At 40.7% G+C, this 26,972-nt stretch overlaps 1 protein-coding gene across 4 annotated transcripts in view; it reads right to left on the bottom strand.

The window, feature by feature from the left end:
* Positions 1–1,393: 1,393 nt before the first annotated feature.
* The window catches only part of Lats2 (large tumor suppressor kinase 2), a 77,101-nt gene continuing 51,522 nt past the window's right edge, over positions 1,394–26,972 (bottom strand). For 3 of the 4 annotated variants that reach the window (XM_074043707.1, XM_074043710.1, XM_074043708.1), the window contains 4 exons: positions 26,175–26,757; positions 25,071–25,253; positions 23,350–23,456; positions 18,350–20,623 (listed from right to left, as the gene is read on the bottom strand). In XM_074043707.1, the coding sequence (XP_073899808.1) occupies positions 20,132–20,623; positions 23,350–23,456; positions 25,071–25,253; positions 26,175–26,757 (1,365 nt within the window). In that variant the 3' untranslated portion in view covers positions 18,350–20,131. Of the gene's footprint in view, positions 1,522–18,349; positions 20,624–23,349; positions 23,457–25,070; positions 25,254–26,174; positions 26,758–26,972 lie in introns of those variants that run through there. The other variant, XM_074043709.1, reaches the window with a different exon arrangement.

Genomic DNA, 26,972 nt, shown 5'->3' with positions numbered 1-26,972 from the left:
CCCATCTCACCTCAAAGTGGGTACCTGGAGCAGGATCTGAAGGTCTTGAATGCTGGACTGAGGTGTTGGGATTTTACCTTTTAGGTAACAGAAAATCATAGGAGCTGTTCTATGGGGGAGGGTGATCTCATTAAATTGAGGCTATTGTCAGAGGCAATGCAAAAGGGGTTGGCCTCTGAGCAATACTCCCCAGAAGGAACCCCTGGAAATGCTAACGGCAGGAGGCAGGATGCAGGTGACAGGCTCTGGCTGCACCTAGGTCACACTCCTCCCTTAGGGTTCCCAAAATGCTCCTTCTCACAGGGAAAAAAGTATATTAAACTAGAACACATTCATGGTGAGCCCTGCCTCAGCTCCCAGCTCCCAAGTGGCCGAAGGGGTCTGGGCTGTGGCAGAACCTGTGCTCTGTCCTTGGCTTCTGAGATTCCTGGCCTTGCTCCCTGAGCCTAGCTAGAGTCAAGGGAAATATAATCTTTACCAGCTAACTGCATTATGTGATTCTAGTTGATTTCTTACCTGGAATTTGGGTAGAAGAAAGTGAGAAAAAAATGTTTATGTCCAAGCATGGACATAAATTAATAGTTTATACTGATAGTGACTTGGCATGCATTTCTTAAGCAGGTGAAATTTATTTTGCAGAGACTCCATGCTACTATGAGATAAAGTTTAAGATCACAGGGTTTCCAGGGAGAAAAGGAATGGCCTCAACTTACAGGCTAAACTGTCTTTAAAATTCAGAGGCCATAAATCAGACCTTAGCACATTTAAAAGAATAGACAACATAATATCTTCTCTCAGACCACAATTCAGTTAAACTAGAAGCAAATAACAGAAAGACAGCTTGAAAAAAATGCCCAAATACCAGGATATTGAGCAACATAGTTCTAAAGAAAAGATGATTCAAAAAAGAAATACTAAGAAAATTAAAAAATATTATGAATTAAGTGAAAATGAGAATGCAACTTATCAAAATTTGTAAGAAACAGTGCAGCAGAAACAGTGGGTAAAGGAAATTTAGAGTTCTAAATACATACATACAAGGATGACAGCCCTATGATCATTGATCTAAGCTTTGGGTTTTGTAACTCAGAAAGAAGAACAGGGCTGGAGGCCTCAAAAGCTCCAGACTTTGGGTTCAACCCCCACTACCACCAAAAATAATAAATAAATTAAGCTTTGTTTAAAAAAAAAAAAAAGAGCAAATTAAATCCAAAGTGAGAAGAAAAGAAATGATAAAAATTAGAGGGCTGATGGTGTGGCTCAGTAGAAACTACATGCCTAGTCCTGGGCTCCATCCCAGCACTGCCAAACAGAAAAAGAAGAAAAAACTAGAGCAGAAATCAATAAAATTAAAAACAGGAATTCAATAGAGAGAATCAATGAAACCAAAAGCTGATTTTTTTGAATGATCAAAATTCATAAGCCAGGCTAACTAAGAAAAAAAAGAGAGGACACAAATTACTTACAGCAGGGTAGAACGTCTGCCTACCAACCACAAAGCCCTGAGTTCAAATCCCAATGCTGTCAAAAAAAGAAAAGAAAAGAAATGAAAGAGGGGACATCAGTGAAGGAGCCCACAGATATTTAAAAGGGTAATTAAGGAATACTGTGAACGGCTCTGCCCACAATAGGTCTATTTCTTTTAAAGAATTGAATCAATAATTAACTACCTCCCAAAACAGAAAACACCAGAGCCATATGGATTCAGTGGTGAATTCTACCCAACATTTAGGTAAGAAGTTATATCAGATCTCTATACTCTCTCCTTAAAAGAGAAGCAGAGGAATACTTCCTAACTCATTCTATGAGATCAGCATTTCCCTAACACCAAAACCAGACATCACAAGAAAATTACACCGCTATTGCTTGGGTACATAGATGACAAAATCCTCATCAAAATTTAAGCAAATTCAATCAACAGTATATAAAAAGAATTACACATAACAACCAAAGTATGATTTACCCAAGTTTGATATTTGAAAACCAATTAATCCATCACATCAAGTTAAAGAAGAAAAACATATGAAGGCTGGGGATATAGCTCAGTGGTTTAGTGTTTGCCTTGCATGCATGAGGCCCTGAGTTTAATCCCCAGTACCACAAAAAAAAAGACAAGAAAAACATATGATCATAACAACAGACAGAGAGAAAGCATTTGCAAAAATTCTATAACTCAGTTGGGGGCATGGCTCAAGTGGTAAGAGCACCTGCCCTGCAAGTACAAGACCCTGAGTTCAAACTCCAGTACCACAAAAAAAAAAAGAAAAAAAATCAATAACTATACATAATAAATTCTCAGTAAACCAGGAATAGAGGCGGAATTTGCAAAAAAGTAAAAGTTATATAGATTGGGAAGGAAGAAACAAAACTGTTTCTGTCTACAAAAAAAAACCCTGCTTTGTCTACACAACTATATAGAATTAACAAAAGGATCTGTTGGAACTAACATGCATTTACAACAAGGCTATACATTACAATGTTAATATACAAGTCAATTGTTTTCTGATGTACAGCAATGAACAAGGAATTTGAAATTAAAAAGATTCTATTATTTATATTAGCACAGTAATGCTAAAATGAAATCTTTAGGAATAAATCTACCATAACATGTTAGCTCTATCTGAAAAAACTCTGGAACTGATGTAAAATACCCAAGAAGAATGAAATAAATGAAGAGTTGACCCATGTTCACACATACAGAGGCTTGATATTGTCGGGGTCAGCTCTTCCCAACCTGATTTTCAGATGCAACATAATCCCAAGTTATTTTGTGAATACTGACAAACTGACTCTAAAGTTGTATGGAGTGATAAAAGGTCTAGAATGGCTACCTCAACACTAAAGAAGAATAGAGTTGGAGTGATAGAGTAATAATGTCGCCATTTCGTGAATCAGCCAAAATGGCAGCCCGGCCCCTTAACAGAAATTCCCCCGCTCTATGACAGCCCCACCCCTGCCAGAGACTACTGCGCATGCGCTAACTTCCTTACCCTCCCCTTCTATAAAAGCCACTGCTCGCCCAGACTTGTGGCTGCGACATCTTTTCCCCGCCAGCCTGGCAGTTTGGGCCTGCCATTAAACTTTGTTCTATGGACGTGAGACTTTTCTCCTGAGCTGTCTTTGTGAGCGGTGTTTTTCCTAACATGGAGGACCAACACTATGGCACTTACAGATTACTTACTGTAAAACCATGGTAATCATTATCATATGGAATTGGTAAAAGAATAAACAAATAGATCAATGAAACAGAACAAAGAACCCAAGCTGAGTGTGGTGGCATGTACCCATAGCCCCAGCTTCCAGAAAGGAAGGAAGGAAAGAAGGAAGGGAGGAAAGAAATGTGGGAAGGAGGAAGAGAAGGAATAAAGGAGGGGGGAGGAAAGGATTCCAGAATACAGCTATATAAATATGGTCAACTGATCTTTGACAAAGGATCCAAGGCAGTACAAAGGCCTTGGATCCTTTGTCAAAGATAATATTTTTCAACGAATGGTGCTGAAGAAGCAGAAATTCACATGTGAAAAAGTCAATCAAGACACAGAGGGAGAGGGAGGAGCAGGGGGAAGAGGGGAGAAATGGCCTAAACAATGTATGCACATGTGAATAAATGAATAATTTTTAAAAAGAAGGAAAAAATTAAAATAGATAATAGACTAAAATGTAAAATGCAAAAATATAAAACTTCTAAAAGATAACATAGGAAAAAAGCTAGATGACCTTAGGTATAGCGATGACTTTTTAGATTCAACACCAAAAGCACAACCCATGAGAGAGATGTCTGATGAGCTGGATTTTAATAAAAATTTAATTTTTATTAAATTAATTAATAAATTAATTAATAAAAATTTAAAACTCTGCTCTGTAAAAGACCATGTAAAGAGAATGAGATGACAAAACACATACTGGGAGAAAATATTTGAAAAAATACACATCTGAAAAAGGATGGTTATCCCCAATTTGCAAAGGATACTTCAAACTCAACAGGAAGAAAATGAACAACCTGATTAAAAAATAGGCAAAATACCTCAAATATCAAAGAGGATGTACACATGTCAAACAAGCATACATCATATACCATTAAGGAACTAAAGTGATCATGAGATATCAGCTCACACTTATTGGAATGGCCAAAATCCAGAACACCAATATCTGTACAAATATGGCACTTCAGAACTCTCTCTTACATTGCTGGTAGGAATACAAAATAGAACAGCCACTGTCAAAGATAGTTTGGCAGTATTTTAAAACAGAAAACGAACTATTTTATTCTCTTATCATATGATCCAGCAATTGTGTTCCTTGGTATTTACTCAAAGGCTTCTAAAATTTGTGTCCACATAAGAACTTGCTCATGGATGTTTATAGCAGCTTTATATTCATAACTGTTGTGACTTGGAGGCAAGCAAGATACCCAAGATGAATGGATAAAGAAACTACAACATATATATCATATTATCCAACTCTAAGATGAAATGAGCTATCAAGCCACGAAAATACATGGAGGAAACTTAAATGTATGTTACTAAGTGAAAGAAGCAAATCTGAAAAAGCTGTATGTTGTATGATGCCAACTATATTACATTTTGGAAAAGGAAAAAACTATGGAGACAGTAAAAAGATGAGTGGTTGCCAAGGACTAGGAGGAGGGAGAGATGAACAGAAAGGGTACACTAGATATTTAGGGCAGTTAAACTACTGTGTATGATACCATAATGGTGGAGTCCAAGCCCACAAAATATACAACATCAAGAATAAATGTTTGTGTCAACTATGGACTTTGGGTGAAAATGATGCTGGTCCACTGACTGTAACAAACGCACCACTCTGGTGGGGGAGTCTTAATGGTGGTGGCAGAGCTGGGGAGCCTTGCAGGTGCTGGGTCAGGAGGTATGTGGAATGTATACTTTCTGCTCAACTTTTCTGTGAACCTCAAACTTCTCTAAAAAATAAATTTTGTTAGTTCAAAAAACTCTTTTCGTTCCATTAACTAGTGGTGTTAATGGAACGAAAGAATCTACATCCAGGATTGATCTTTAGATGTTAAAATCAGTAACACACCACAATGGAGAGGGTGTGTTACAGCACTGCACTGATAAAGAACACAAGGAAGATGCTGATTAGTTTGGGCCCTGAGGAAATCACTGGTATCTTTGGTGCAAAATGAAAGTAAAAGAATAGATAATGGATGAAAGGGGTTGGGTGACAGTTCACATCTGTCATACCTCCACTGGGGAGGCTGAAACAGGAGGATGGCCAGTTCGAGGCCAGTCTGGGTTACATAGATAAACCTGGCCTCAAGCACAAAACACCTAACAAACAGACAATCAAAGAGGGTCCAGATAGCTCATTTAGGAATCATAAATACCATGGCAGTGACAGATGCTCAGTAATAGGGGGTCATTTTCCAGAAGGTCCCAAGCATCCAGATTCCTGATGAAGTGGGAACAGCCAACAGAGAGGCATAGGGGTGGACTCTTCAAGCCAGAGAATGAGGGCTGTGCCTTATGAGTCCATCCTGAATCCTGGGTCTATAAAAGGCCTGCATTTGGAGCACATGCACCCACAGCAAAGTGCTGCCCAATGCATAATGACCCCAGAGTCACAACCACAGGTATACTCACAAACACCAATTGGACCTTCTAGTTGGTTTCTAGTTAGCTTGATACTTTAAATGGAGTGGGCGGCAGAGGATCTCTGTGTAGATCAATTAAATATAATTGAGAGTCTACAAATAAACCTTTAAATTTGTTGGTTTTGGTAGTGCTGGAAGTCAAACACAGGGTCTCATGCATGCTAGGCAAGTGCTCTGCCACTTAGCTACATCCCCAGCCTGGTAAATTGATTTTCAATAAGAATATCAAGACAATTCAATGGGGAAAGAATTCTTCTCAACAAAGGGCTTGGGGACAACACAATATTCACATACAAACTAATGACGTTAGATCCTTTCTTCTCACCCACACAAAAATAAATTCAAAGTGGATCATAGACTTAAGTGCAAGGATTAAACTGTAAAATACTCAGAAGAAAATACAGGCATAAATTTTCGTGACCTTGGATTAGGCATAACCTTCCTAGGTACAATGTCAAAAGCACAAACAACTAACCAAGATTTTTTAAAATTGTACTTCAAAAGGCACCATTAAAAATGTAAAAACCCAACACATGCCAGTTAAGGAAAATAAGTTTTGAAAAATATGTTCTTTTTAAGGCACTTTTATCTAGAATATATAAAGAACATTCATAACACAATAGCGTAAAGCAAATAATCTGATTGAAAAAATATGAAAAGACATTTTTCCACAGAAGATCTAAAAACAGCCAGTAACATGAAAAGAGGCTTAAAACCACCAGTCTTCCAGTGTGGAGGAAAGTCCCCCTTATGGAGGCGTGGCACCAACAATGGCCAGGAAGAATGAAGAAGTAGGAGCTGAGTGGGTGACATGTTCCCAAGGCATGAGATTCAAACCATATTCTGAGGAACAAACAACCAATTAACAAGGCCCACAAGAAAAAACAGCCAATCAGTGAACTCCCAAACAAGTCCATAAAAATCTGCCCCAAACCTCACAGCAACACAGCAACACCTTCTTTGTGCTTGCCTGCCAGCTGCTTCCCTTAGCAGTGCCCTTATAAGCCTCTTACTTCTCCTATTTATTTGTCTCAATAAATTCTTTTTCCTTTTTTTTGGTTGTACTAGAATTTGAACTCAGAACTTCATACTTGCTAGACAGGTGCTCTACCACTTGAGCCATTTGGCTAGCTGTTTTTTATGTTGGGTATTTTCAAAATAGGGTCTTGTGAACTATTTGCCCTGGCTGACCTGGAACCATAATCCTCCTGATCTCAGCCTCCTGAGTAGTTAGGATTGCAGGTGTGAGCCACCAATGCCTGGCTCTCCTAGGTCTTCATTGAAATACAAGACTACTAATACAGCACCTCCCTGGCAAACATGAAGCCCTGAGTTCAAACACCAGAACTGCCAAAAAGAGACTGCTAAGAATATTTTATTTTGAAAAAATGATTTTGTCAAATTCAAAAATTTTACAAATTAAAAGAAAAATATTAAAAATCAGCTCAGAGGAAAGAGATAGAAGAAGGTATAAAAGTATATTTTTGGAAAAGAAAGTTAAAGGAAAAAATGCTCTTTGAAGAGGAAGGATTTTGTAAAGTAAGCTTTGTCTTAAAGAATTGTTCCAAAATGGAAAAGGCAGGATAAGACAAAAACCAGAAAGCCCCCAAAAGGAAAAGTTGCAAAAGTGTATGAGTAGGTCTTAAGAAAAATATAAAAGATGAAGTTTATAAAAGATTGCTATGTGTAATTGTTGGCTATGAATTAAAGTTCATCTAAAGGATTTTCTAAGGTCAAGATTCAATGAACTGATGTAGCAGTAACACCTATTTCTTATATAACAATGACGCTATCTTAAGAATATTATTCTGCTTTTGGTAACATTTGCAAGAAACTGGCTTAAGAAAGATTTTGCATTTTATTGAGATAATTGCTTGTGTTTCCTGCAGATTTTGTAAGACTTTTGACTACTTAGGGAACTGAGCCTTAATTCAATCAAAATTCATTTAATGATCTGTATATGTCAAAGTCTTTTAAATGAGCACTTTATAACTGTGGTTAAACAATAAACTATTATTTTAGGCTGTCTGATACATTTAGTGCTCTACCTGTCTGTGAGTAAAGGTGTGTGCAGCTACAGCATGTTGAAACTTTATCTAAATGCTGTGAAAATGTTTAAAGAGTTTAAAATGTGTAAATTTAATATATGTAAAATAACCAGCTAGTGCCCTCTTCTTCCAAACTGCATTGCATCTAAACCTAAACCATCTACATATAAATATGGTCAATAAAATGTTTGGCATTTCTGATAATTGTAGTCAGTACTATTCACATGGAAAAATTTGCCATTTGGGCGGTCTTACTATTTAAAGCCTAGCCTACATCTATTTGTCTTAATTTTAAATGATTATTATTATTATATGAGATGCACTTGTACATTAGAAAATCAGGCTATTTGGGATCACTGGCACTGTCCCAACTTCTTCTTATTGTTATTATTGGTGGTGGTAGTGGCAGTGGCACTGGGGTTTAAACTCGGCTTCAAGCTTGCTAGATAGACACTAAACCACCTGAGCCACTCCACCAGTCCAACTTACAATATACACAAAGTTTTGATTTTTATCAGTGCTGTATACCTATTATTTTACTTAGCCAAAGTTTCAAAAGTTTACCCCAAACATAAAAAGTAAATATGTATTCATGAGTTCTGCTTAGCTGTGATGCTAGTTGCTGCTGGCCCCTTTGTATATATTAAATGTATTTATGTTCCCCATATATAAGTCTTCTAAAATGCAAAGTTTAGGAAAATATGAATTGCTGTCCTCCAAGTTAAAATTGTTAGTGATGCTAGCCGGCTCTCTTCAGGCTTATGTACACGTGCTCCTAATTGTAACAAGGATGGTTCTAACATAACACTGTTGATCATTGTTCTTATCCTAAAATGCTGTATTAGGTGTTCTGCTGATTGCTAAACTGTTTTGAAACGTTTACCCCTGGGTGTTCTAAGCCTTTTTTCATAGCAGCAGTTTCGGCGAGGGTGGCTTCTGTAAGTACTTAATTTGTCAAATGAGTTAGCTTTTAAATATTTGCTTTTGTTGGGTATATTTTGTATTTTCCTTCTAAAACTTTGTAACTGTTGTCTGTTGACATTCTACAGAAGTAGAACTTCTAACAATAGTAATATGAGCAGCATTTTTGGGATATTAGGATATCAGCTACAGAACCCACAGAATTACACTTAAGAATGAAATGCAGGTAAGCCCGCCCTAATAAACAGTTCTTCTCAATCTCTTTGTTGCTTAAATTTGGCCAAAAAGATCTTATTGGCACTAACTCCTACCTGACCTATCACTTTGCCTCATTATGGAATCAGATCAGACCAACCAGGACATCTCATGTGATCTGGATCATTGAATCCAAATGGCATGGTGGATAATCAGCAGATACTGTCAGGGAAAACTGTTCTAAGACAGTTTGGAGAAAAACTCAGAGGGAAACATGTCAGATTCCAAATGGAGTCACTTTGCCAACCCTTCCAAAAATAACCAAATCATGATATGGAAAGAAATGTTTCATAAGCCTGGTTACCTGCCTCTCTATCTTCCAACTGGACAGGAACTGGTACCTGGCCTTTCTATCACCTGCTATTTCTATAGCTGCTGGAGAACTCCAGATGCCCCTCCCTATGTGTGGACATTTGCAACCTGTTAGAAACAGGAGGTACCCAGTTATACTTTTGCTCATAGGTTCTGGAAATACATCAAACATAGTGATGAGTAGAAGTTATTTCTTCCTCCCTGATCTACACAAACTTGTCACTAGAGACAGGTGATGCCCTAGACTCCATATCTCAAACCCTCACAGATTTAAGGGACAAATGGACTTTCTACCAGCCATAATCCTACAGAACAGAAGGGCCTTAAAGATGCTCACTGCTGACCAAGGGGGAACCTGTACTACACTTGGGGAAGACTGCTGCTTTTGGATTAATAGATAAGGACAAGTTCAAATTAATATTTATAAGTTAAGCTACCAGGCCTCTCAATTTGTAGAACAAGTCACTCAAGGATGGCTCTCATGGGACAATACCTAGTCATGGCTTTCCTGGCTCCTCCCTTCTTGGGACCTTTAGTTTCCTTGTTACTCCTCCTTATTGGACCTTTCAGCATTGTTTTTAGCTTTGCATTTTCTTTTTTCTATTTTTTGTTTATTATCATATTTTTGTTGTACTGAGGGTCTATTGTGACATTTACAAAAGTGCTTACAATATATCTTAAGTTCACTCCTCACCTTTCACCATTAATAGCCTCACCAAGCTTGTTTCTTCTCATCTCCACCATCTAGTGGCCCAGTGTTCCTTAGCCTACTGGATCAGGCTCCATACAGTTTGATTTTGGTACTCAGGTAGACCCCACTGTCTCTGCAGACTGTTCCACAACCTTCTGCCAAAGGCAGAGCACGTCTCTAGACCTTACTTAGCCCCAAGCAGATCCTGAAGATGAGACCTCTGTGCCACTTAAATCAGGATTGGCTTTATTGTTCTGTCCAGGGAGAATGTGGCAGAAAGTCCCCCTTAAGGAAGCATGGGGGGAACAAAATAACAAGATACCAGAAGAATGAGGAAGTAGGAGCCAAGTACATGAACTGTTCCTGTGCATGACATTCAAACCATGTCCCAAGGGGAAAACAATCAACAAGGCCCCCAAGAAAGAAAACAACCAATCAGCAAAATCCCAAGTATATTCATAAAAACCTCTCCCAAACCTATCACTGTCACAACCTCATCCTTTAATGCTTGTCTGCCAACTGCTTAGCAGTGCTCTAATAAACCTCTTGCTTTTCCTACTTACTTGTCTTGATAAATTCTTTTACTAACCCATGGCTTCCAAATCCATGACATTTATAGAATGCAAATCAAAACCACAATGAGATGATACCACTTCCCAGCCACTAGGATGGCTGTAACATAAAAGATAGTAACAGGTGTCAGTGGGGGTGTAGAGAAAGCAGAGCACTCATATATTGCTGGTTGGAATACAAAAACTGGTCCAATTGCTTTGGAAATCAGCCTAGCAGTTCCTCAAAAGATAATTCCACTATAAGGCTCATGCCCAAGAGAAAGGAAAGCTTACATCTACACAAAACCTTGGACATGCATACTCATGGTTGTATTACCCATAATAGCCCAAAAGTAGAAACAACCCAAATGTCCATCAGCCAATGAATGAACTAATACAATCTGTCATATTCATATGACGGAATATTCTTTGGCCATAAAAAGCAATGAAGTAGCCGGGTGTCAGTGGCTCACGTTTGTAATCCTAGCTACTTGGGAGATTGAGATTTGCCAGCCTGGGCAAATAGTTCATGAGACACCCATCTTCAAATTAACCAGAACAAAATGGACTGGAGATGTGGTTCAAGTGGTACAGTGCCTGCTTTACAAGCACAAAGACCCAAGTTTAACCCCCGATTCCAACAATAACAAAAAAACCAATGTGGAGCTGACACATGCTACAGTATGTTGATCCTTGGAAGCCGGACACAATAGGCCACATAGTATACGATGCTATTTATAAGAAATGTCCAGAAGAGGCAACTCCATAGAGACAGAAGGTGGATCAGTGGCTGCCTGAGGTGGGTTATGGAAGAGGAGATAAGGAAAGGGGAAGGAGTGTTGGACCGAATGGGATTTCTTCTGGGATGATAAAAATGCTCTAAAATTGTGCATTTTGTGCATTTGACTGTGCAATTCTGTAAATATACTAAAAATCACCAAAGTGTATACTTTAAATGGGTGGAATTTATACTATGTGAATTATATCTTAATAATGCTATTATTTAAAAAAACCAAGATAGTCAGAGTCACTTAAGGAAAACCTCTAAAGTGAAAGACCAAAACAAAGAAACAAGCAGACAGAACGGATTTTAAAAAAGAAAACTAAAGGAAATAGAGATGATTTGGGAAGTGGATTTGGGGAAAACACCTTGAATAATAACTTCAGAGAGAAAAAGATAAATATTGAAGCCATGAAACAACAAATTGATTAGAGAACAAGAATGAGCATTCAGGAATTAAAAGGATAATGCCTGCCAAGAAAATTTAATATAGAGCCTGAATGATAAAGTTAATGAAATCTTCCAGAAAATGGAAGAGAGACATGGATGATAGGATATTTTTATTATGAAATACATATTTATGCACTGCCCCTATTTCCTGACACCACTGCTAAAATCCCTGGACTCTGCAAAGTGGTCCGTGCCAATTTGTATGTTAAGGAGTTGACCGATGGCTGGCAGCCCCTAGGGCGCATCGAGATGGGCATTGGTCACTGGAGAGACCAGGGTGGGAAGGAAGAGTTGAGAGAAAACAGGAGCTGAGGTTGAATTGATCGCCACTGACCAGTGATGGAATCAGTGATGTCTATGCAATGAAGTCTCCATAAAAACTCCAAAGGGCAGGGTTCACAGAGCTTACAGATAGAGAAATAGGTGGAGGGCCCTGGAGGATGGTACCCAGAGAAGCTCCAGGGTACTCTAGGGGTACCCTTTCCCCTAGGCCTTGCCCTATGCATCTTGTCTTTGTGATATTCTTTATAATAAACCTGCCAACATAAGCACTTCCTTGAATTCTGTGAACCACTTTTATCAAATCCAAGAAGAAGGCTGAGGCAATCCCGACTGGTCAGAAGCTCAGGTAAAACAACCTAGGGCTTCTGACTGGCCGTCTTGGGGACTGATATATCAACATGTGGGATCTAACTCTTCTTCCAGGTAGACAGTGTTAGAACTTAATTGATTTGAAGACACTCAAGTGGTTTTTGCAGAATGGAGGACTTGCTTGCTGGTGGGGAGAAGTCTTCGAGGTCACAGAAGTCCCTGTGTGGATGGTTGTGGCATGAGAGCAGATGAATATGGACACATTGATTTTTCTGACACATGAGTATAAACCTAAGAGTGCTAGAGGGTCAGTCAAGGAGATCCAATACCTAGCCATAGGAATTAAGGACAGAGGGGATAAAGCTCAGGAAACATTTCTGAAAACCAGAGGGCATGGGTGTCTAAGTTGAAAGCTCCAAGTGTACAGTCCAAGAAATGATAAACAATCTATATCAATGAAAATCATCATTAAGTATATACAGAGAAGACCCTAAATGCTTCTTGGAAAACAGAACCAAAGGTCAATCACCCAGGACCAAGGATGAGAGTGGCATCTGACTTTCATGCAACACTAGAAGCAGGGAACAAAGCCAAGTCTTCAAAATGCAATGTTTTTATTCTAGAATTTTATTTCTACTCATATTTTCAGTCAAGTAGAAAAGGGACATTTTCATAGTAGCAAGGACACAGGAAAAAAAGATGTAGCATTTGGCAAAAATGGGATCCAAGACAGGAAAGAGACAAAAAGAACTCTTATGATGACAGCTATTGGTCAGGTTGGGAAAGCAACTCATCCATACTGGAGGAGGAAGAGGCATTTGCACTCCTGGAAAGTAGTCCAGACTTGGACAGATCCATTGTAGAAACTGGAAAGGAAAAACTTTGAGAACACCTCCCCCCTCCACAAAATGTATAAGTTCAAAGACAACAAAACAAATAAAAGAAGCAAGGCTATAAGTCCAAGAGGAGAATAAGCTTGTGAGACCAAGGAAATATAATCACAATATATTATTTGACTCAAAGACTACTTAGCATGGCCTTAATAATACTTATATTGACAATTTGTGATAGAAACAATATTGTGATAGAACAATATTTGTGACAGAACAATATTGGGAGGATTTGGAGGTCCTGAGTTCAAACCACAGTACAGCCAAAACAGAAAAGAAAAAGGCTTGGGGTGGAGAATATAAAATATGCACTCGATAGGAAATGTTTAAAAGGAGTTGATTAAACTGGGGATGGTAGTGTATGCCTGTAATCTCAGCCACTTGGCAGAGGTAGAATTCAGGTCCAAGGCTGGCCAGGGCAAAGTTAGCACAAGATCCTATCTGAAAATTAAACTAAAAGCAAAAGGAGTAGGGGCCTAGCTCTAGTGGTAAGGAGTGCTCGTGTAGCAAGCATGAGGCTATAGTTCAATTCCCAGCACTGCAAACAAAACAAAACAAATATTAAAACCATTTTGCTGGACATGATGACTCATGCTTGCTATCCCAACTGCTCAGGAGGTGGAGATTGGGAGGGTTGTAGTTCGAGGCCAGCCAGGTGAGAAGTTAGTGAGACTCCATCTCCACCATTAGCTGGCATAGGTGGTGTATGCCTGTCATCCCAGCTACAGAGGTCCCGGCAGACTAGGGCGAAATGTCAGATCTCATCCCCAAAAGAACTAAAGTGAGAAGGAGTTAGGGCATAGCTCAAGTGTAACTGCCTAGCGAGTGCAAGGCCCAGAGAACGGCCCCTAGTACCTCCCCGCAGTAATACCTCTAAATTTTTTTTTTCAACCTGAGTTTGGGAGAGGCCATTCAAATCATAGCAAAAATCATGAAAGGGAATAGAGATGTAAGTCAGGAATAATAGATATGTGGTATATGCACCCTCTCCCCTGACCCTGAGTGTCAAAGGCATTGAGGGGACTTTTCCCTTCCCAGGCAATAAGGAAGAGCACACACCCACTTGTCCCCAACAATGAAATCCAGCTAAAGCAGAGACCCTGTCACCATAGACCTACCCTTGAGGACTGGTTACAGGACATTCTCTTGAAAAGAAGATAAAAGGAAATGAAACAAAAACAATAAAAAAAAAAATCAGCCTTCAACAATTAGAAAGAGAGAACACAGTAAGTGAAAATACCAGTAAAAAAATTTTCTGCAGTGTGTTTGATGGTTCAAACACAATCCCAACACTATCTGGTGCAAGTTGAAAAAGGAACAATGGCGCCATTTAGCATCAGCTCCTCTCTTCCACAGCAGGCCACAGGCTACTCTGCTCCGAGCCAGGGCTCAGGAAGCTTTCCTTCCTTTCTGAGATGAATACGCTCATTCTGTGCAGTAAACTTTGGCTTCCACTTTTGGAAAGGGAAAACTGGCTTGCTAAGTGTGATAGTTAATCTTCATTGTCAGCTTAATTGGATTGAGAAACACCCCAGAGACTCATGAAGCACACCTCTGAGTGTGTTCAGAGCCGATTAGACCCTGAGAGCTCTGGCCTGCCGACTGGGTTCGTCTCTTGATGGAATCCTAATACGATGGCATTGCTGGGAAGGTGGGGTCTCCTGGAGGAAGTAGGTCACTGGAGGTGTCTCCTTAGGGGTCCTCCCTGGATCTTCTCACTGCTTCCTGGCCACTATCAGGTACGCTGCTCTGTTCTGCTATACCCTCCCTGCCATGACGGACTGTCACCTCTGAAACTGTGAACCAAAGTAAGTATTTCCTCCTAAATTATCTCAAATCTTAGTCACAGCAGTGATAAAAGTAACTAATACACTAAGAACAGGGTTTCTTCAGAATGGGAAAAGATATCATGGGACTAACACTGGCACAGTGCTAGTTATAAACATACATTAAAAGCAAAGATTTTTTTTGAGACAGGTCTTCCTACATAGCCCAAGCTGTCCTTAAACTTGCATTCCGCCTGCCTCAGCCTCTCAGCTGGGATTACAAGCATGTGCCACCAGGCCTAACATATCTTTCATTATGTTAAATATTGCTAGGAGAAACAAAATATTAGTTTCTGAGACTATGGGAGGTAATGCATGTTAATCGGCCAGTCATTCCTCAATGTATACATACTTTAAGACATATTATATCTGGTAAATACATAACATTTTATGTGTCAATGTTAAAAAAAATAGTAGTTATTGAGACTTTAAACTCATTTTATAAATCATATCTGAGGTAGGATGAATTTGATAAACTCTATTTCAAAACTTGCAACTTGGAGGGCTGGTGGAGTGACTCAACTGGTAAGAGTGCCTGCCTAGCAGAACCTAGCAAGCCTGGCAACCATGAGTTCAAGCCTCAGTACTGCCGAAAAAAACCCAAAAAACAAAACTTGCAACTTGGGCTGAGGATGTAGCTCAGTGGTACAGCACGTGCCACCAGCAGTGAGGCCCTGGGTTCAGTCCCCAGCATACCAGTTGTGAAAATTGCAACGGAAAATGGTTTACACTATAGAACATTCAGAGGAAGCTTACATGTTAGCTAATATTTGTGACATTCAATTAGACTTAGCAATAAGCACATAGCACATAAAGAAGGAGGAAACTGGGAACGAAGCAAGTTATTTCTTCCCTCAGTGTAGTCCAATCACACCCAGCCATGACCACAGATATGCAGAACCATCCCCTGCTATGGAACCAGGCAGAAACACTGAAGGAGTCTGTCTCAGTCCTCTGTTATCAGGTTGTGACACCAATTAGATCCTGTTAGCTGAGCAAGAAGAGGAGCCCAAGCAGGAGAAGTGGCTGGGAACATTTCACGATGCTGTAAAGCAAGAACTAAGCATCGGCACTCACTACATAAAATTAGGATTGTTACTTTTAAGGTTTAGATGGCTATTAAAGCATAGGCAAAGATGTTTAACCTCCTTCGATATAAAAGAAGTGTCAAGTACAATTACACCAAGATAACTTTTGAAAACTCAGTTCATGGGCAAAAATCAAACAAGTTGGTAACAGGTTGTATGGTTGATAAGTTTCAGCAAACACTGCCATATACTCAATTATATGTTCTGGCACACTACCTGTTGGCAGGTCTAAGATTTTATTTTACCCAATTAGCCTGTTATTCTTTCACAGATGCTAGAATAAGACAAGAGACTCTTGGATCAGAGAGGAAGGCCTTTATTTCTCACAGCCCAGCATGCAGATGAGTGTTAGCATGTGTGCATCAGATCCTCCTGTCCCCAAGCCCTACAGGGACAAAGCGTTAGACCCAGAGGGACCCACTCAGGTCCCTGCACTAGGGGATCTGCTTCTTTTATAGCGAGCAGTAAACAAACTTGCCCTTTGTTCTGGAGAAGGACATGGCCCTATCCTTTAAAGAGCTCACTACAAACCCAACCCTGAGAAACAGCCAGGCAAAGTCAGGCTTGGCACATCCAGCAAGTGTGTGGGAGGGCAGCTGTGGAGGAGTTTCTCTCAATACAGTCACAGGGCAATTTGGCAATAAAAATTGTAAATACACATAATTTTGGACCCAGCAATTCCTCTTCCAGGAATCTGTCCTACGTATTATTTTTTCACATATACGGTGGCAATAGGAGGTGTTTTGTTTTTTTTTTTTTCTGGTGGGATGGATTTGAACTCAGGGCTTCACACTTGTGCAGCAGGCACTCTATCCTTCCAGCCCATTTTTCTCTGGTTATTTTGGAGATGTGGGTTTCACAAATCATTTGCTCGGACAAGTTTTAAACCACAATCCTTCTGATCTCAGCCTTACAAGTAGCTGGGATTATAGGTGTGAGCCACTGTTTCCCAGCTAGTAAGAAGTTACTTATTCTACAACTGCAATGAAAAAAAGCCCTGAAATAACTGAATACCTATTAATATGATATGGCTTGATAACAATATCTTCTTAGTGGAACACTGTGTAGTAACAATAAAGAATGAAAATGTTGGGGATGTATCTGAGAGGTAGGGTGCTTGCCTAGTATTCATGAGGCTCTGAGTTCCATTTCCAGCACTGCAAAAAAACCCCAAAACCTCAAAACCAAACCAAAACAAAAAAGACCCATTGCCAAGTGAAGAAAACAGATGCAAAAAAACATGTATTCCATTCCCTCATTTCTTTAAGAGGCAAGAACATACATATACATGTACCTACGCTCTTGCATAAGAATTTAATTTCTCTCAGAATGCATAATAAACTATTATCATTTGTTACCTGTGGGGAGATAAATTGAATGACTGGAAGTGAAGAAGACCTTCTTTGGTATCTTTCTATATCTATTGATCTTTAAAACCATATGACTGTACCTAAGACTACCTTGAAGTAAACAAATGATTTTCCTCTCCATATTTCTCGATACCATCAACTGTTTTAAACAAAAGGCTGGGTGCTTGTGTTGTCAGCTTTTCATTGCTGGGACAAATACCGGACAGAAACAGTTTAAAAGAGGAAAGATTTAATTTGGCTCAAGTTTCAGAGGTTCCAGTTCAAGGTCTGCTGGTTCCATTGCCCTGCACCAGGGGTGAGGCCAAACACTATGGTGGGAACCCTGTGGCTAGCAGGGCAGCTCATCCCATGGCAGACAGGCAGCACAGCACTAGGGAGGGACTGGGGACAGGTATTTCTTTCCAGAGCACTAGTGACCCACTTCCTACAAACAGGCCCCACGTTCTACTTTCCCAATAATGCCAGGAGATTATGAGTCCATCAAGGGATTAATCCTTAAAGCAGAGCTCTCATGATCCATCATGTCTCAACAGCACCCCCACCTGGAGACACATTTCATCTTGGAACCACAATAGTGCAGCACTTGTCCTCTCAGGTGGCCATACCATTATGCAGGGGAGCAAACTCATGACTCATTTTATCACCCACCATCTACATCTGCTATCCCACTTGACCCACTAAACAACCCTGAACAGGCAGATTTTGTCTCCATTTTACAGAAGAGAAGGTGGTCATAGAAGGTGCCCCAATTTGTATTTTGTGTCTGACCAAATTCCCCATTTTCATACTGTGGGAGTTTCCTTGGGCCTGTCTGGGAGAAGCCTCTCCCTCTCCTCTTATGACAATGGCTGCATATGAGTCACCAGGAAAGCCTGGCACAGCGACAGCATGCTGACAAGAGCAAGATCTTACAAATTCTAATAAAATAACACCAACTAAGGGATTTGGATTCAAAGTTTTAATAATAAATTGTGCCAGTAGAAGCTTTTCAAAGGCAATGATATATCAATAAATAATAGTTAAATTGAGTTCCTGAGAGAGAACCTACCACATGAAAGTATGTCAGAGCGCTGTAAATAACAACATGGCATTACTATAAAATAGCAAAAATACTGTAAGTCACAATAAAGCACGGCAGACATCAGAACATGCCATTCATACAAATGTAAACCAGTACACAGGAATTTTTTAGACATTGATAAACTTCTAAGTGTTTCTGCCTAGATATAAACTAAATAATGGATACATTAGGCTAAGAACTTCCAGGAAAAATATGTGGAATAATATAATAAAAATATGATGCATCAGATCTTTTAAAAAGCAAAAAAGAATTGAACTTTTAATTCAAATATAAATCGCTTTAAATAGGAACCATACTGATTTGAAATAAGGAATATTTGGTGTTTATCTATATAGTTATATATACATCTATATGCCTAGGAAAATATGTATGGCTTAATAGTTTTTTTTTCCAATGTCACTTTGAAGAATCTTGGCTTTTTTTCTTTTTACAAAGGTTAGAAAAATGTATTGTTTAAACCAAGTTAAGATATGACACTTCAAAGTACAATTTAAAAACATGAAAGAGCCACAAGGTTACTGAATTTCATAGTAACATCTCAGCTGTGTAAGACAAGAGGAATAATGTTCCATCTGTAAGACAAGAGGAATAATGTTCCATCTCCGTGTGGGCAGCCTGTCAGTGAAACAATTAAGTAGTAGGATCCTAGCTACAGAACTCCACATACCAGCTACACCAAGAATGAGAGCATACTAACAAGAGAAACGGATGTGATCCTGCTTCACTTCGATGTTTGGCACAGCTGAATGAATCCCTTTTGATGTATCTAAGTTTAGTACATGACAAATGTTTACATTCCCCCCCCAAAGAATATTCAATCATACCCAAGACACATACATTTTAAAAAAATCACTTCTCAGTTACACGTCTGCATTTCTTTATCAAAACAATAAGGGATACAATCATAACGAGGAAGTCACCCACACGATATGTTATCAGCACGTTGTCTAGAATACTCATTTAAAAACACTCGGTACAGACATATTCACAGGGCCTGCTGTGAACGGCAAGACATGGTAATTTTACAATAGAAAAATTCTGCTCATGCAGTACTTCCCACACACTAGACATCCGAAATCACACCCACATCAGTCAGCTCTTTGCTCATACTTTCTAATAATCTATAATATGCAAAAAGAAAAAAAAAAAAAAGCAGCTTTTTAACATTGTATCACAATTTTGAAATGTGGGAAAAAACACACAACAAAAACCATTGTGTGAAATAATGGTCTCTGTGAAGTTTGAGCAGAGTGTTATCTTTTGTTTTTTAAACATTATTGCACAGAGATTTCTTATTATGTGTTTTTCAGTTTTTATGTCTATTCCTAAGTGTGAATAAGTGCTATTGGATAAAATACAAATGTAGAAAATAACAGCAGCATGATTTGTCAGAGTTAATTCTTATAATTTAGTAAGAAAAAAGGGATATCAACAAAATAAGTGCTCTTTCTAAACTGTACTGAATCTTTAAAAACATCGTCTTGATGCAGGGAAGGTCATCCAGAGCCAGTCCCGAGCCACGTCGACCCTCTCTGCAGCCCATCAGCCAGAATCTAGAGATGCGCCTCTGGTAGACTGGAGTCCTCTTTAAACCTGGCTGTGACCCTCTGACCTTGGAAGAGCCAGCTCAGCGCCCAGTGTCAATCACACGTACACTGGCTGGCAGCCTTTGCTCTGATCCAGGTCGGAATTCTCTACACCTGAGTTCTCAGGCTGCAGAGCTTCTGGCCCGGGAGGCTTGGGGCATCTGAAGGGGTAGCCATTGTCGTCAAAGAACCTCCGGAAAGTGAACTCGTAAAAGGCATGCTCGGGGTGCTTGTTGTTGGGGGAGGTGAGCGTGTCCCAGGCCTTGGCACTACCTTCGCTGGCCTCGTTCCAAGGGCTTTCTTCATCTACAGGGTCAAAATTTGATGTGTCCATGGGGTGGCTGACCGTGGGGACATAAGGGGCTGGCTGCTTCCGGATGTCGCCAGAGAAGTCAATGGTGCTGAAGAACGGGTGAGCCTTCAGGTCATCAGCACCGTCCCTCCCCAGGCGGCAGTCAGCAGCACAGCACAGTTTGGTGATGAGGTCCCTGGCCTCAGGACTCAGCTTGACCTGGGCGGGAATGTGGAGCGTGTTCTCCCAGTTAATCACCTAAGAGACAACAGAACCAAGAGCTTTCTCCTCACATCCAAAGGCCAAGGAGGCACTTCTCAGACAGCATGTGAAGCTGTGCCTTTTAAATTATTCTAGCTTCACAACGGGAGGACAGACAGATACAGAAAGAGCAGTTGGTCTGAGTGGTTCCAATAGACTGTTTTCAGGAGGTGGCGCAGGGCCCAAGGATGGGAGAATGAAGCCACATACAAAAGAATACTGGTTTTCTTCTAGGAGAAACACTGTTCAGCCAGGAATTTTGAGTTTTTGTAAAACATGCAGAGGTTGATCTGTGAGTCGTTTCTTTAGCTATGGCAATCACAGCACTCACTCAATGTGGAGAGATGGTTATGGAGATTTAAAAAAAAAAAAAGCCTCGTAGAGGAGGAGAATCTAGGCTGTGGCTTCACATTCATGATGCTCAACCACACAAATCAGTGATCTGGACATTCACTGAATACTTTTGCCATGGAGATGTGTCTGCTGTGACAAGAAAACCATCTGTTTCTATGCAGAATTAGAGTGAAACAGGCCACTAAAACTAGCTCCTGGATGGGGTGACAGGACAGTGGGTAAAGCTTGGAGGTAGGTAGATGTTAGTTTGGAAGGGCTGCTTTAAACCTAAGGAGTATTTTTTAGTACAGCTAAAACTATGAAAGGCGCAGAAGAAAATGGAGCAAATCTTCATGACATTGGATCTGCCAGTGATTCCTTAGATACAGTACCAAAACAGGCAACAAAAGAGGAAATAAACTGGATTTCATGAAAATTTATAATTTTTCTGCATGAGAGGACATTACTGGCAGAGTGAAAAGGCACCCAATACAATGAGTATATCTGCAAATATATATTTAAAAAGGAATTAATATGCAACACATAAAGATCTCCTTCAACACAACAGCAATCTGATTTATATTTAAAAAAATGACTTGAATAGGTATTTCTCAAAAAATATACAAATGGCCAATAAGTACATGAAAATAAACTGGGCACTGGCGTCTCACACCTGTAAACTAGTTACTTGGACTGAGACCCAGGGAATCTCAAGACTCCATCTACTGCAAAGCAGTAGAATGTCTGCTTTGCAAGCCTGAAGCAGCACCTCATATCCACTAAGACAACCAGTATTCAAAAAATAAAAATGGTTGGTCAGCAGGGATGAGAGAGAATAAACTATTGGTGGAGTGTAAGCTAGGGCAGTTGTTAAAGACTTTGGCAGTTCCTCTAAAAGTTAAACGAGGACTACACAGGATCCAGCAATCCCACTTCTGGATATATGTTCAGAATAACTGAAAGGAGGGACCAAAGCAGACACCTGAACACCCACACTCATAGCAGCACTATTCACAATAGCCAAGAGGTGGAAACAACCCAGAGGTCCATCAGTGGATGAGTGGATGAACAAAATGGGGCACATACATATATGCAAAGGACTATAGTTCAGCCACAAAGAGGAAGGAAATCCTGACACATGCTACAACACTCATGCATCTCAAGGATGATGTGCTAAGTAAAATAACGACAAAAAGACAAATAATGTACAATTCCATACTTATGAGGTAACTGAAGTTGTCAAATTCAGAGATAGACAGTGGACTGGAGGTCAGAAGGGGAAGGGAAAGAAGAGCTATTCTTTAGCGGGTACAAAGTCTCTGTCTGAGACGAAGTATTTGGAAGCAGAGTGGAAACGGTTGCACAACATTGTGTATGTACTTGATACCACTAAATTATGTGCTTCAAAATGGTTCAAATGGTACATTTTGGGTCACGTATATTGTACCACAAGGAAGAATTCTGGTTATTACTATGCAGGCAAATTAATGAGTGGTTCACCAATTCAACTAGAATGCAGAAAATGTCAAATTCCAATTGCATTCTTCACAGAGTGAAACCAAGCTTTAATTTAAGGCTTCTCTAACTAAAGGGTTATTAATTTATTAGGCTCTACCATGGATTCCAGGGCATAGGAAAATGTCCCAGACTTGTGCCTAAGTCCACTGAACATTTCAGATTCACAATTCAATGATTCACTGATTAAGGATTAATTTATTTCAGAAGCCAAATGGGGCTGATGTTTTAAAATGGATTTAGTATCAAATGTTTAATTGACAGGTTTTACTATTTCAAATGAGTGTTGGGAATATCCATGCCCGGCCTGACCACCTAGTTGATAGTTTGCGGTGGTAACGCTATGCCCACTGACTTCTTCAGCTATAAAGATCTGCTTGTTCTTGGCAGGATAGGCCCATGTGGTAGGTAGGGAGCTAATTTGCAGTGTGCTCTCACTTTATATAGTTCTTGCCTGGAAATAACCAGATGGCAGATGGCCAATGGTTTAAATAAAATTTCTGATATACAAAGGTATCAAATTTTGTGGCTTTATTCATCAAAATAAAAATTCAAATGAAAAATAGTAAGAAATAGTATTTCTTTAAAAAAAAAAAAATCCCATGATAAACTGAGCATGGTGGCATACAAGTGTAATACCAGCACTTGGGAGGCAGAGGCAGGAGGATCACAAATTCAAGGCCATCCTAGTCTACACAGTGAGTTTGAGGCCAGCCTGGGCTACATTGTTAAGAGCCTGTCTTAAAAAACATCCCCAGTATAAACAGCTGCTATTCCTACTCTAAACAAGAGGTCAAACAGTGACCAAGGTTTCCCAGAGCATCAGGAATGCGCAGTGCTCAGCAACACACAGGTGCATATTCCTTCCTGCTTACCTTCAGCTGGGTTTCTGTGGGAGTAGGTGCTAGAAAGGGTGGCTGCCCCACCAGCATCTCAAAGAGAATCACACCGACACTCCACCAATCGCAGAGCTGTGTGTAACCTGAAAGACAACGTTCGCTCAGTCCCAGTGCAGTGCAGACAACCATCAGAGGTGACTGCAAGATCCTGGGCATTCGGATTTACTGTGAGGCAGGAAAGCAGGCTGAGGTGGGATTGTGCTAGTAAAAGATAGGGCCACATGAATACGTGTCCTCACACAGGGGCTCAGAAGGGTAGACTGGGAGGGGCTCATGATAGAGTGTTAACTGTCATCACAGGGGCCAAAGCCACTTTTCTCATTTTTAATCAAAAGCCTGTGATAAACAAAGGATGTTTTACAGTAAGAAGAAAAGACTTTTTACATTTTAAAAGACTACTGGTATTGTTAATAACAATATTAGTAACCAACCTGAACAACACACAAATATGAATGAAAAATAGTAGAAACCCAAAACCAAAAGGGGCCATGACCTGAAAATGGTCAGGTGAAGCCATCATTGGGGAGGGTTTGCTGGGGAAGCTTCTCAGGCAGTTTTGGATGCAGTTGAAGAGTATGGAGATGAATGTGACAATGAGGAGAGGGCCCACTCTGGTAAGAAGGATGACTGCACAATTCACTATAACCCAAGACAAGTTCCAGGGAAGCCAAATGTTCCTCACAGAGCCCTGCCTGGGATGCTCAGGATTGGCCTGTGGAGCAGGTTCATTTATCTACAGACTTTTCCTCCAGAGCGTCCCAGTCAAGACAGGCTGGTCTCGATGCCACCTAATCCTTGCTATTGGGAACTGGATGTGAGAGGTCAGCCTATGAGGCAGCCTGATCTCCCTGGGCTCCTTTCTTGGGCACCAGGGTTAGAACTTGCCAGCTCTGAGTAGTTCTTGCTGCACACATGCGGAAGAGGGGCTCCATAGCCTGCCTTGGATAACCACAGCCAATACAGAAATCCTTGACCTGAACCAGCTTTGGCTGGCTCTAAAGACATCAAACAATGCATGTGGAAGGAGAGGCTGCCTGGTTCTGAATTACTACATGAATCAAGCTACGAGCCCACAGTTGCAATGGGCCATGCAGGATCACTTAGATCCCTGGTGTTCTGAAATAGATGCTGTGTTTGACAGAACAGAGCATCCATCCAGGAGACAAATTTAACTGAGTACTTGTGGTTTTATGCCTACTATTGTCTACAAATATTACCTCCCAGAAGTTCTGGGCTAGCAAAGAATCTAAGGAAAACAGTATTTGTGTGCTGGACATGGAATAAACCAGTTAGGAGTCTGGGCCAAGGAGAACTAAGCTAGCACCTGGAAGTGATGGTTAGGCAGAGTGAGAAGTTGTCCTGTGGCTCCCAGAGTTGTTTCATCATGTGACTGGAAAAGCCAGCTATTGGATCCTAGGTAGAAAGCCCATGCCCCACACTTCCCAGCCAGCAGATGGGGCGAGGACACTAGACTACTGGTGCCAAAGCAAGGGCATTCCAGAACAGAGTTGTTTGTTAGGGAAATCAGTTAGCTCTCAGGCTTCCTGGGGCACAAAATACACAGGAATATTTAGAGTCTTGGAAGCCTAGAGCTGAAGAGACTTCTTAGCAGTCACCTGCCTTCTCAGGGCTGAAGACAAAAATCACCTCAGGTCAGCACTGGCTAGGGAGCTCAAGCTAAGCAGATGTTGGCGTACCTTTGCGCAGAAGCACTTCCGGTGCAATGTAATTTGGAGTCCCAACCAGGGAATGAGCCAGGCACCGTTGGTGCTGTTTCTGTGCTCTCTGCTCCAGGGTCTTCAGCCTGTCCCCGCATCGACAGTTAGATACATCGTCCCAGAGGTCACCAGGCTCCATGCTGTCCTGTCTGATGTGGTTTCCTGTACCCAGGAAGGCAGGGTGTTGAGAAGAGAACAGAAAATAGCATGAGTTTTCACTACTCAACAATGCAACAAATTCATAGCTTAAAATAGAAAAGCAATTCCAGCCAGTGGCCAACACATTAGGACAACGAATCTTCCCCAGTCGCTCTGCAGAGGAAGCTGCAGTCCCTGGCTGAGGTGTGAGTTAATGCTATCGAAGAAATGACAGTAAAAGGAATGATGGTGGGCTGGAGTTGTAGCTCAAGCAGCAGAGCACCTGCCTAGCAAGAGTAAAGCCCCGAGTTCAAAATCTAGTACCTCCAAAAAAAAAAAAAAGCAGTGATAGCAAACTGTACTGTACTGTGCTGAAACTCTATGGGAAAGTCTGAACAACAGCGGGAACATCACTCCCAGCACATCTCAGGCCAACAGCGAAAGCCTAGCTTGCACCTGTCCAGCCAGAAACGTTTTTACAATGACCATGGAAAAACTCAAGAGGACTTAAAAAAATACGAACAAAATGACTTCAGTGCCAGAAAATGAAAATGACTTAAAGTCAGATCAGTTGTACAACAGGACTCCTCCAGGGACTGCCAAACTTTCCTTTTTTTTTTTTAAAAATGTTGCTGGAGATTGAACCCAGGTTCAGTGCATGCTAGTGAAGAATACCTTCAACCCTGAGACTTATCTTTCAAAGCTTGTTTTGATAGGGAAGAATGGTGGTTCTTCACAAAGGCCCCATTATGACCTACTGATCTAAAAATATAGTAAAACTTAAGTCCACTAACTAGAAACACACTCCCCTCCAAGTTCACACATCTCCCACTACTCCTTTAACAGAGATGATTAATGATTAGAGTCACAGGATGGGCTAGGTGCCCCACAGGGTTCAGTTCAGTCTAGATGCAGGAAATGTACGTGGCAGGTCAAAGCCAGTACCTTTCTGGTAGTATTTGGAATTGTGAGTCCACCTAAACCCAGTGCAGAGGCCAAAATCTGTCAGTTTGATGTGACCATCAAGGTCTATCAAAATGTTGTCAGGCTTGATGTCTCGGTGGATGAAGCCCATCTTGTGGACACTCTCAATGGCCAGAGTCAACTCGGCGATGTAGAAGCGGGCCAGGTGCTCTGGAAAGACCTCCATCCGGATCAGCAGGCTCATCATGTCCCCCCCAGGGATGTAGTCCATTACAAAGTACAGGCTGTCCTTGTCTTGGAAGGAGTAGTAGAGTTTGACCACCCACTCGTTGTCCGCCTCAGCCAGGATGTCCCTCTCTGCTTTGACGTGGGCCACCTGATTCCGGTTCAGGACGTCTTTCTTCCTCAGGGTCTTCATGGCATACAGGGCATGAGTGTCCACCTTACAGGCAAGGCACACTTCCCCAAAGGCACCGATGCCCAGGGTTTTGATCTTTATGAACATTGACTTGTCCATCTTGGCCCTCTTCAGCCTGTTGTAATTAGACTCCTTCTGGTAGAGGATCTTCCTCATCTGTTCCTGTTCAGCCTCGCAGAGTCCAGCCTACACACAGGAAAATCAGAAGGAAGAGTCACCTTAAAGAGCCCCATGGCAGCAAGGGACTGGGGCAGGGATACCCTGGAACAGTGAGGACATTATAGGAAGGCAAATAACCAAGAATGGGTCTAATACACTATAAGCAAGATAATAATCATCTTTTTCTTTATATCCATAAAATACATATCTGGAATCCAAAGAAAGGTAAGACAAAAATACTT

The sequence above is a fragment of the Castor canadensis genome, chromosome 10 (assembly GCF_047511655.1).
Source record: "Castor canadensis chromosome 10, mCasCan1.hap1v2, whole genome shotgun sequence".
NCBI classification, from domain to species: Eukaryota; Metazoa; Chordata; class Mammalia; order Rodentia; family Castoridae; genus Castor; species Castor canadensis.
This window is presented reverse-complemented; position numbering and strand designations above follow the sequence as displayed.